Below are 12657 nucleotides of genomic sequence, written 5' to 3'. Positions count from 1 at the left end.
GTCGAGCAGTGATTGCTAAATCTCAAACTCATAAATCAGCCTATAAAACTTCCCACAATTTCCAGCCCATCAATAAGAATGAGGAACAGAAAGCCAGGCTCTTGAGAAGTCCAGAGAAACACTAGAGTCAATAGACAAAGGAAGAAAGAGTATATCTTTTAGAAAAATGTTTCACATTTGGACCCTACACTGAGAAATATTTTTGAGGCAAACTTCAAAATTTTATTTGTATGCAAGTATGAATAACAGCAGACAAAAAAAGGGAAAAGGAGCCACTGCCATTTAGGAAACACAAGCTTAACTTAGTTCAGTTTAAAATTTGGTTGAGTTTTCTAGATCCTGTGCGTTCTTTGAGCCTTCTGCCCAAAGAAACGGATGATTCGAAACAAATACAGAACCAAGGGTAAGAATGATCCAGAACCATATAGGTGGTTCAGCTAGTCTGCAGGGGCCTCACAGCCATGGGCAGACAATGGGACTGAAAGATCGGCAGAGGCCAGATGATGAAGTCCTTAGAACGTCATGTTAAGTGGTTTGGACTTTATCCTGTAGCTAGTCATTGGCCAGTTTTCAGCAGGGACTTGACATGACAAATATTTATTCAATGAGTGATGTAATAAGTGTATTAGGGGAAAATTTCTTAGACTCATTGATTTTGACAATGTGTCAAAGTTTATTACTCATTAACCATGGAATTAGCAAGTACATAAAGTGACGTGCCGGTATGAAGTGTCTGAAAAACAAGTTGGTATCTCTCATTTAGGGGAAGGAACCTTTCTGTAAGTAGCCAGGCTGCTTCATGCAATGCTTATTTATTGTCATAGAGCTGTAAGACTTAGAGGTACAACAGTCAGAACCATCTTCCCTGGGCTGTCAGATGGGAACCACAGAAATAACAAGTAATCTATCTGAGAAGCACCAGTTTAGCAAATTGATGCTATTTATCAGGCATTTCAAACAACAAGGTTTTATCCCAAGAAGAAGCCAACGAACACAGAGGCCCAGAGGTCTCTGCTTTCCCCTTTCTTTTTTAAAAAATACCTTAGTGCATTCTTTAAAAAAAAAAAAAAGATTTTATTTATTTTTAGAGAGTGGGGAAGGGAGGGAGAAAGAGAGGGAGAGAAACATCAGTAAGTTGCATGTTGCCTCTTGCACGCCCCTGCTGGTGACCTTTTGGTTCACAGGCTGACTCTCAGTCCACTGAGCCATACCTGCCAGGGCTCTCCTTTTTCTGAAGTGGCTCTCAATAAATTTCCTCAGCATATGCTAACACAGTTTTACTTATTTTCAGTCTGGGGACAATTTTTCCCCCTCAGATGGAAAATGATAACGAACCACCTTCCTGAAAGATAGCAAGGGTGAAACACACAGCTGTTTCAGAGCCCCTCAGTAGCCCTCTTCATCATGAGGGCTTCCTTGGGACCCAAATAATCAGAACTCAAAGGTTCCTGAATCTTCTTACAGGGAGTAAGGTGGCCCCAAGGAGAATTTGAAAGAGACTTTTTGGGCAAAGCTTTATTTTCACTTCTTCATAACTTGGATAAGTCTTATAAGATAATGAGGTTAAGCAGATAATAGCTCATGGCAATAGCCCAGAGTCTTTACTGCTGAGGTGTTGGAAAATACTAGGTTGCTAGGTTACTTTCTTCTTCATTCAGTAAACAATTTCTAAAGACCCTTAAAAAGAGGGCTGCCCTGACCTTCATGGCTCAGTTGGTTGAGCATCATCCCACAAAGCAAAAGGTCACCTGCCACAGTCAGGCCACATGCCTGGGTGTGGCCCAGTTCCTGGCTGAGGCCCGCGCAAGAGGCACCTGATCTAATGGTTCTCTCCCTCTCTTTCTCCCTCCCTTCTCCTCTCTCTAAAAATAAATTTTATTAAAAAAAAAAGGGGGGGCCAAGGGGCAGCCACACCTCACCTCAGTCACCTGCCTGCCATTCCTAAAGCAAGCTTGTCTTAAGGTTTTTCAGAGAAGGAAGGATGTCTAGTTGATCCCTCAAAAAAGGTGTTCTGATTATTTTAGGAAACCTATTTCAAGAGTGATTTATTTCTTCACTGCCTACAGTTTTTCCTGACATACAACATGATTTCCTGTGGTTGAAATACTAGCCCCTTTCCTCTAGTCTAATCCTAGGTGAAATCATGAGGCTTTATGCTGCCTTTGACCTAATAGGCCTATTGAGACAAAAGAAGCATAAACCTGACAGGATCTGATTCATCCCACAAACCTGGGCTCATGAATACCTATGAAATTAAACTACAACACAACTCCCATTAAGTCTTTGTAAAATGGTAGCTGTTGGTTTCTTTTCTCTGGGCTTCAAATTTCATCCCAGGACATTTTAATGGCTGTGATGGAAGCCAGGCATTTGCCAAGCACTGAATGTGTAAGCTGTACTTTAATTTCCTCATATTCCCCAACAGAGGTCAAGGCAGAGGTGCCCTGAGGTCGGAGCTTAAGTGCATTCTTTTAAAGTAGTTTCGATTGTCCTGAATTTTCCCAGGAAAGAGCAATCGTTTTGAAAAACAAAAGAAATCCTTGGGCACCTTGGCTCAAATCCAGCCGCAGTTGGAAAAGCTCAAGACACAGCAGTCCCTTTTTATAGGAAACTGCCAGGCAAGGGGCCCAGACTTGGTAGTGATTTACAAAACACAGAAGTCTTCCCTGCCACCCCCAACAAATCTATCCATCAATGACAATGTATTTAAAACATGAATAATTTAACACTTACTCTCTGCTTTGAATACTGTCAAAAGATGATCTGAAATTAATTCTTCCACTGAAGATTCCAGCTTCCTTTCTCCATCAATTATCCAAGGAGTTTGTGGTAGGTTCCTGGAGTATTTATTGTATCTCCCTGCCAGAGAAATACACGGTAGGCTAGATGAAATGAGGTGAGTCACACAATGGGATAAAAAGAAAAGCAACAGCTATTTACTGAGTGCCAATATCCTATGATATTAAACAAGTCTTAGTCTTCAACTAACTTATGATCTAATCTGGGGAGCCAACACATATCCATATACATAGTTATGTGATAATATTTAAGGAACCAATAGAAGATATGACTAAAGCCATGATATGAATCATTAAATGAGTTCTAAAGGAATCCTCACTATATTTATTAATCTCAGAGTCTGACTGAACAAGTTATAATACTACAGTACACACCAAGGATAATATTTTTTAAAAAAGAGCAACTACTTCTTTTACACATGATTATAATACTTTCACTGTAATAGTCATTGGTGATAATGCATTCCAAAGAATTCAAATACAGGAAATTTTGAAGTTTTTGTAATTAAAAAAAAAACCCACGCTAACAGAATATGACTAATTGCTTTATGAACAAAGCCACCCTGAGGCAGTTAGCTTTCATTACCCTATTTCATTCAATACTAAAGATAAATTTCATTTCAGCTATTACTATACAACAGCTGTAGCTTTCAAAACAAAACTGTCTGCTAGATAACCCCTTGGGAAAGCCAATACAACAATTTTTGTTTTTCAGGCAGAAGCCAGTGTTTAGTCATTTTGCAGATAATAAAATTATATTTTCAAGTTTGCTTTCATATTATATTTAAAAAATCCTTTCCAAGGCTGTTTCTCCTTATGAGTTTTGAGTCTTAACATCTACTCATATTTCCAACTGGCCACCTTTGATGGAAACTATTAAAACCTAGGAAGTGTCATTTCCCTTTGACATGGCATTTTAAATAACAGATCTCCCAAGTGACCTTCAGAATGCCTATACGATCTGAAGGAAGCTTGGCTATCAGTTCTAGCTCTCAAAGAGTTGACTAACCAGAACCTAATAACAACAATAAGAAGGAAAGAGAGGAGGAGTCAGTTAAGTTTTTCAGAAAGGAGAGTAAGTTGACAGTATAAGTATATTCTAGACTAAAAATTTTACCAGCCACAAAAACAGCACCATGAGCACATTCAATTTCAAGAACAGTGCATACAGCCTTTGGTGAGTTTGGAGGACAAGGAAACTGCCTGCAAAAACAAAATAAATTTTACAGCTACTATATTCCAGACATGATATTGAACCATATAACTACAATGAATATCATTGCCCCAGACACAGGGCCTGAGTCTCTCAAGGACTAAGCCTCTCCCTAAGTTTAGCAACCATAAGGGTCTTTTAGGCCCCTAGAGTACCACTTTTAATACATGAGTGTGGCACTAAGTAAATCAGGGCTCTGATTTACTACTACCTTTCATTCCTAGGAGGACTCACGTTCCCAGATGATAATTTCCAATAACCCTGAGACTTCTGAGAAAAATCCATATACACGAAGTAGAAGCCTCTCCAGGTTCTTTAGCCATTTTGCTGTCCATGAACACTTGCTTACAAAACTCCTCAATCATCTGGTTAAAGCTGGTGTGCAGTGAGATTGATCACATTAGTCCCACCTGAGGGGTGGGTACTCCACCATTTTTCTCTCTTTTTTTTCTCTTCTCTTATCAACTATGACCTTGGGAATCAGACCAAACAGCAGGAAAAGGTGAAATGTGGCACACACTGACCTTTTAGCTAAGAAACTTCATCTTAGGACAGAGAAGAGCAATATATGGCTTTATTCTCTGTCTACCCTCTGGGAACTTCCAAAGCCAAGGACTGTAAATGACTAGATGTGGACTTAATGCAAAATGCTTGGCTTGAAAATTTCACACAGTTTCCCAAGATATATCAACAAATAAATCACTTAGGAACTCAGGAACTACTGCTTGTAGACAAGTGTCTTTACTTTCTAAAATTTAATAAAAATATTTCCATTCTGTGACTCATTTTGAGTCTAAAATATATAAAACCTTCTTCATAAACATCATCACTTGACATTTATTCAAGGATATTCTAGAAGAATAACTATGATAATGTTTTTACTAAATAAAACACACTGAGAATTAAAATATAAAACTTAGTCTATTTCAGCATATTTTAACAAGTGTGAAACTCCTGAGCCTTTCTCTCCCTCTCCTGGTGATGGATAGTACTACAAAATGCAGAGTTTGGGCTGGAGAATCAGGAAACCTGGCTCAAAATTCAATGCTCTCTGTTACCCAGTTGAAATCTTAAGCAAGTCAACTCCCTCTTTGAACCACATATCCTCTTCTAAAAGATAAATAAGTTGGACTTGTTTCCTAAATTCAAATTTATTTGACAAACATTTATTGAATACCACTGCATGCCAGATACTGAGCCAGGAGTTGAGGAATAATGATAACTAAGGCACAATCCTGGTCCCTGAAACACATCCAGTCTTGTCTTAGATAACTCAAACTATCACTGACATTCCCTTTATTCTAAAATTCCACGATGCTTCCTTGTTGCTATACTTCTACTTACTTGCGGAAATCCTCTTCTTTTATCTTATTCAAAGCTTTCATAACTGCCATTCTAGTGAATACTGACTATATAGGGTAAAATGAAAAGAAAAGACATTTTATCACCTAGACAAGAAAACATGAGCGGTGAAACAAAGAACATGGTTGGAGAAATTACGGTATACTATTTTAAACCATACTTAAAAGGGAGAAATACATAATAACTTCAATAAAATAAGTAAAACCTAAGTGTTCATACCATCAGTTCTGCAATTGGTCTGCTCCTCCTACACCCCTTCCCTTCAATCTAGTCTATGCTGCAACCCCAGGCAGACCTGGCGGAATGCGTCTTCTTCACTGCACTGCCCCACTCCCCTCAAAATGTGGCGTTTTTCAAAAACAAAAATGATGACATTGCAAGACCGTGCTCTGAGTAGCTCTTCCCAGACCTCAAAAGGAATTCAGATCGATTCATCTGCCTTTTCTCCTCTACCTCCCTTCAGGGGCCACAGTATGTAATTTAGGAGTTGGCTGCTGGGGGAAAGGATAGAACACAGCCAACCAGCCTATCCTGGCATCTAGCAACTCAGCTTCACTCGCCAGCCACCAAGTGAACAAATCCATGATACTGACTAGAGAAGCATCTACAACAAATGTCCCGCTTAGGGGTTTTTAAATGAAGAAAAGCCAATCATATGGTACACATACTATAACTAATCAGTGCATATATACATGGTTTACTTTTTGTGACAAATCACAATTATTTCTTCTGTTATGAGAAATCACACTCGACTGAAAAGGGGCACAATGCAGACATCTCCACAGTGTATCATCAAGGCAATGATTTTCTAAACCACATTCCGGGGAACCCCAGGGTATCATAGAGTTAGAACTGAAAATTAAATGCCTGTTTGATCAGATAGGAAATATTAGGCCTGAAAGAATCTCAAACGGTCATTCAACTTACTCTAAATCATAAGACAGGAAAACTACAGTTAAGACTATGCAATACCTACTGGCCAAGTGGTGTGGTGTCTCTGATGCTTTGGCAAAAATTCCCTTATCCTGTTATTTGATGCCGGCGTGTGTATACTTCCTCAAAGATAACAAAAAAATAAACCTAGGTCTTCAATATAAACCTGGTTTACATGTCATTCTCAAGTGGTATAGCAAAGCAATAAGCTTCAGTTGTGCCAAGATATCAGTTCCTGTAGTTCATAAGGGCTGAGGAGCAGGGCTTGGGACAGTGGGAGCCCCCAGGCCTGCTGCTTTCAGCTTAGAGCAACTTCATCTGTGAATCGCAGGGTGCTGAACAAACATGGTCATGTTCTAGGTATACCCAAGATGTGAGACAAGGAGGAAAGCACTGCTTTAGGCTTGGTTTCATTTCTAATTATTTCTGCACAGGGCATTGAGCAAATGTTACAACACCTCCTCCCTGCCCCTCAACCAGTTCTAAAAGGCCCAGTAATTATTCAAAGCAAGAGGAAGACCAAATGAAGTCTCTCTGACAATAAACTTACATTCTTTTTAACAACCAGAACAGTGAAATGGATGTCAATAATTTAGGAATGCCTGAGCCTGTGCAAAACCAGCCAAGTAACTGGAACATGAAAGCTTGCCAATATCATGCCATACCATTCTGTCCTGTCATAATAGAAGTTAAAAGTGAATGCCAACTAATTCACTTATTAACGTGAAGACCAGCTCACATCAGACAGTAAAGGGGAGTTTGAATAATATGCCCCTTTTGCACATGTAGCTTGAAATAGGCTTTACCAATTCTAAGTAAAAAAATAATAATAAAATAATTTTTAAAATACCTATTGCTAGAAAATGGTTATTAGATAAAAGTCTGGAATGCTGTTGAACTTACCACAGACTTTTCCAGATGATATAATTTTGGGAATTAAAATCTAAATGTCAAATTTTCCCAAATGGGTAACAGAAACATCACTGAAACCCGGGTTTTAAATTCACCACCAGAGCAACAACCCAGACAGTGACACAAACACATGAGAATGACCGCATATTCCAACTTTCCAGCCAGAGGCAAAGGTGTTGAGAGTTGAAAAAAATAGAAACAAATGTAGAAAATGGAACGATTTAAAGACTGATTCTGAATAGATTGCCACATTACTAATGCAAACCTTTTTTTGTTGTTGTTAGTTTGAATATTCAGCTCAGAAAAAACTCACTGAAGAATAAGAACCAGGAATCCTTACCTGTTTGTTTTTGGCTGGCTTGAAACAATCTGGACATATTGCACGTCTAAGTAAAATTCAAGTTAATATAAAAGGTTAATAAGTTTTTGGGGGGATGGATATAATTCAAATATATTTCATACAACATGTATGCTAAACACAGGATATCAGGAGTAGACAAAATAATTCCCTATACAAATTGCATTAGTTTGCCTAGACCTTTATGTTAGTACATTTTAAACCTACTAAGACATGACAAGTTCAGATACACTGATTAGAAAGAGGAGCAATACTATTTTCATGAAAGCCAAAAAGCATTAACAATGTTACACAATCGACATCGTTGTTTACGTTGCAACTTACAGGAAGTGGCAATCCTCAACTGTTTCTGGGTGAGCAAAGACCACACTCACTTCAAACAGGCTCTAAAAATTATAAAGACAGTTTAAATATGAGCAAAAGGAAACCAACATCTAACAACTTATGAATGGAAATTGAAATTAACTCTCAAAGATTGGCTCAGAAAAAGAGTGGCAAGAAAAACTGGAAATACTACTATTTCACAAAGCAGCTGAAAAGGAAATCATCTTTTTTTCTTTTTTTAACTTCTAAAGTTCAATCACCAGTGATCCTACCAAAAAACAAGTTAAAAAGAAATTTTAAAATAAATTTGTATGATTTTTGTACGTGTATATAAATTAGGTATGAAGGTGAATGAGAATTCAGGGAATTGGAAAGAGATAACCAAAAGAAATGTTGAATTGTTCCAGTCAATACTACATGATTAGAATTATTAGCAAAGCAAAAACCATTTTATTCACATGCTTAAAAACTCTGCATGAGGCTTTTATAAAGTGCTCAAACTTCTTAAAAATTTGAGTTTTAAAAAAGAGATCTTAGTTTTTTTCTTTTTACAAAAGCAATACATACAAATTATAAAACAATCAAATACAGGGTGGATTTTCAATCCCACTCAACTGAGGGAGAAGAACTAGTAACAGTTTGGCATGTTTCCTTCAAGCTCTTTTTATGAATATAAACATAAGTGTACAGTATATACTTTTTGGAATTTTAAACATATTTTTGGATAATTGCTTTCTTCAGTGAATATTAGGTGATGGACATGTTTTCAACTCTGGGGACTATTGGATATTTTAGTTGTAGTAAATTTTTCTATTGTTAAAAATCCTAAAATAAACATCCTTGTACATAAAGAAGCACAATTTCATTTCATACTCTTGTACATTGACTTCCACAAAGAATATATAAAATTCCACAGTGAGAAAAAGATAGGAATGTCATACCATGTAACAACAATCTTTTTCATTGAGTACTGTGTTTACTGATTGCATTAAATTGTCAGCAAGCCTAATAGCTACCCTGGAATCATAACGGTGAATAGTTTTTTTTGCTCTCTATTATAATCTACAAAATAAAATTAAAATTACAACCCATTCTTTTTACTCAAGAAAACTTCAGTCCTTCTGAATCTATTAGAACATTATCACTGCTTTGTTTTCTATTTTCTGTTCTGATTCAACATGTAAGAAAATTATTTGTGCTTCAAAAGTAAAACCTGAGGTAAAAATATTTTGCATCAATGACTTCTCTAATTTCCAAAGTACTTTCATTACCTCATTTCCTCTTTATACTCTCTGTGGTGGCTTTATTTTCTATTCTCTCAGTATTCAGTTTAAAGGACAGTCAGTTTATTCTTACTAACTGAGGGAGACAGAGCTATATAATTCAGAATAGGGAAAGAAAAAAATTTTTAAGTCTTAGTTTTGAAAGATGGTTTTATGATTTTACTTGAATAGGGGTGTGTCTGACATTCGGGGAATTTCCTTCAAGCAAAATGACGACTCAAAATGACCATACTATTAAAATCTAATTTAAGATGAACTAGGAATATGCTCTGTTCCCACATCTGGAAACTTGTTGATCTCGTCCCTAAAATTCAATCCATTCCGGATACTGAGGCAAGATCTTCTCTGGACCAGGGGAGATGGCTAAGTGGTCTGGTTTCAAAAGCAGTCTCTGCCTAACATTAAACAGAGAGACTTGAAACACCAACAAGGTGGCACAGACTAAGCCTAAGATCACTGTGGTTGAGTAGATTCTGTCTGTTTATTTAAAAACAAGATTAGCCACAGATAAGGAAATTTAAATAGTTTAGAGTTGACTCTACACATTTTCAGTTATTTATATATTGCTTTGTATCAGTAAACCCATCTCTACAATTAAAATGTAAATATATTAAAGGCTTAGATTCATTTCTAACCTTTTAAGGTCAATTAGTGTACACTGCACCTGTTACACTTCTAAGTCTTGGATCACAAAGAAGTCTTTAAAAAAGAAAAAAAGAAAAACTTTAACCTCAATTTAAGACTGGTAGAAATTAACATTTTAAAGGCTTAAAAAATCACTCATTGGATTAAAGAGAAGATTCTTTTGGCTAACCATACCTTTACCATATAATGAAGTAAAACCAGAGAACAAAATTAACAATTCTGATGACCCAATACCTTTCCATCAATGGGAACACCCAGTTCCTCTGAAAACAGGGGCTGAGTTATCCATTTGTAGGCTTCTTTTAGTTGAACTATGTCATTTCGTCCCAGCGATAGATTCTGCTTTCTGAATAACAAAAATTAATTCACTGATGTGAAAAACTTCACTTTTTCTACTAAAAACAAGAGATTATGCAGTTATTAAAAAATATTTATTAACTGCCTACTATGTCCCAGGCACTATTTCACACATTAGATAAAAAGTAGAAAACAAAGCAAAAATTCATGAGCTCATGGGCCTTATATTCTAGCAAAATCAAGAAACTTTTTAAAATGGCAAATAGGAGAGTTTATAAAGTTTCAAAAACAAAAAGCACACTAATGAGTTTTTCTGAGCTAGAATTGCCAGATTCCAGAATTTATATAATACATTATAAAACAGAAAGGTGGAATGGAGAGGATTGTTTATTGTTCAGAAACTACAAAACTGCGTTTTACAATATCCAGACTAAAATTGTTTGTATCTATTCTCTTCTTGATAATGAAACTTACTTTTGGGAAATCAGTGTAAAAGCTGTACTTTTCTTTACTGTTGAAGAAGAAATATTAAATCCTAAAGTATCAATGTTCTGAAATGCTCACCAACTTAATAGCAGATAAATGTCTGAATAAAAATCTGACATTCTCCCAAAATCTACTCATGAGCCAATAAATAGGTTTGGGGAAGCCCCAATTATGATTTCTAGCTTTTAGTTTGTAACCTAAATTGTTATAGAAAGGATCTGATGTAAGAGGAAAGAAAAACATGTTATGATATTAAAACTGCTCTACTCTGCTGAGAACACTGCAGTATCAATAATAAACCAACAAGCCCATATCATTCATATACTTAAAACTTCAAATCAGTCTTATGGTTACTCACAGGGCTACTTTTAACAAAAGACATATTAAGGGCCAACTTGTGACTCATTTCTTTAAATGTCTAATTTTCACTGATAGAAATGACTACTTATAGTCAATATCCATTATAGTTTAATTCTTCAAGACCAAAAGAAAATACTAACTGGAGGTTAAAAACAAAAAAGTAATTTAGCTAATGGCCAGATTTTATTGATCTTTAAAAAACAAATATATAAAGACCATTGTTCCTTTAAAAATGTAAATTAAGGAAGAGTTTTTCTAACTCATTCTTATCAGCTGAGAATGTAACTGGTTACAAGGAATGCTTTCATATGCTTTGGTATTGTGGTTTAACAATGAAATACCCAGATAAGCCCTACACCTGACAAATAATCAAATTATTTCTCTACATTCAAGAACTTATTTAAACACTAAGTGTTTGAGCTTCATACTGTTTCTGATTCCCTAAATATCAGAAACATTTTTAGGTATTTTAAGACTATCTTGGCATTGCATCAATAGTTTAATGATAAAAAGCATCACAATTGAAAGGTGAATAATTAGTGAATGAGAATACATTTTAAAGGACAAAAAGTTGAAACAGAGAACACAAGAATGGAAATCTTTTAAAAAATTGATTGTATCCTAGAGTACAAAGGGCTGCAGCAAAAGTTAATCCTAAAAATGGGTTAAAACATTACTCATTATGTATTTAGGAAAACTGGTATTTTTTTTTTAAACCTCAACCAAGAGTAGGTTTACTGATGTTTTTGTTTTTAGGGAGAAAAGAAGGCATGGGGGAGAGAGAGAAACATCAACGTGAGAGAGAAACATTGATCCATCAGTTGCCTCCTGTACACATCCCAACTGGGGATCAAACCCACATCCTAGGCCTGTGCCCTGACCAGGGACCAAACACACAACCTGTTGGTGTGTGGGACGAGGCTCCAACCAACTGAGCCACCTGCCCAGGGCAGAAAACTGGTCATTTAAATCCTTCATAGTCTTTGAAGTGTATTTAGAACTTCTCAGTCCAGTTTAAAAAAAAAAAAAACCTTCAACTATGTGTATTTTTTTCCTTCTGAATTAAAGAGCTAGGGAAAAGGGTTAACAGACATGTTGGAAACCTCAACCTTATATATAAGGAAAAAAATACAGTATTTAAATTGCCAGATTTTCAGTCCTGCAAGTTGAATGTGGCTAATAACTTTTCTAGTATAATTTAGGGTAAATGTTTTCACAGAGGTCCCTAGCATATGCCTGATGGTCCTTCAGAGGAATTAAGGTAAATTCAGTCTCGATTTAGTACTTAGTAACTGCATTTCCCTCCTCTGTCAGGTAACTACTACTGAGGATGTCCATTGCAATCACTGTTGCTATAGATACAACATGACTACCAACTAGAGCAAAGATGAACCAAAATATCCAACACAATTAATTTTTTCTGAATTCCTTGAACTAGTTATTTAATGGCAATTACTCCACAGTCTTTTGAACATAAAATGACCTAGGGACACTGAGGATAAAGATTAGTGTTCTTTCTATATTTTGGCTGTTCCTATTTCCCTATATTAGACAAGATCTTTTTGAAGAACTAATAAAGCTTAGTTTAAAATCCTTCAATAAGGTGTAACAACAGCAACTCACAAGCAATATGGATGGAAACTGGAAAAGTCAGAAAATACCATGTCCAACAGTGACCAGAGGCGA

At 36.2% G+C, this 12657-nt stretch overlaps 1 protein-coding gene across 5 annotated transcripts in view; it reads right to left on the bottom strand.

Annotated features, from left to right (window-relative positions):
* The window catches only part of PUS10 (pseudouridine synthase 10), a 59113-nt gene that overhangs the window by 18445 nt on the left and 28011 nt on the right, over positions 1-12657 (bottom strand). For all 5 annotated transcript variants that reach the window (XM_054575412.1, XM_054575408.1, XM_054575409.1 and 2 more), the window contains exons 6-11: positions 10063-10174; positions 7901-7962; positions 7559-7604; positions 5356-5420; positions 3916-4001; positions 2734-2859 (exon numbers count right to left, since the gene is read on the bottom strand). In XM_054575412.1, coding sequence (XP_054431387.1) covers positions 2734-2859; positions 3916-4001; positions 5356-5420; positions 7559-7604; positions 7901-7962; positions 10063-10174 — 497 coding nt within the window. The remainder of the gene's footprint in view (positions 1-2733; positions 2860-3915; positions 4002-5355; positions 5421-7558; positions 7605-7900; positions 7963-10062; positions 10175-12657) is intronic.

The sequence above is a fragment of the Pteronotus mesoamericanus genome, unplaced genomic scaffold (genome assembly GCF_021234165.1).
Source record: "Pteronotus mesoamericanus isolate MK-2021 breed Mesoamerican mustached bat unplaced genomic scaffold, CSHL_Meso_final contig_291, whole genome shotgun sequence".
Classification (NCBI taxonomy): Eukaryota; Metazoa; Chordata; class Mammalia; order Chiroptera; family Mormoopidae; genus Pteronotus; species Pteronotus mesoamericanus.
This window is presented reverse-complemented; position numbering and strand designations above follow the sequence as displayed.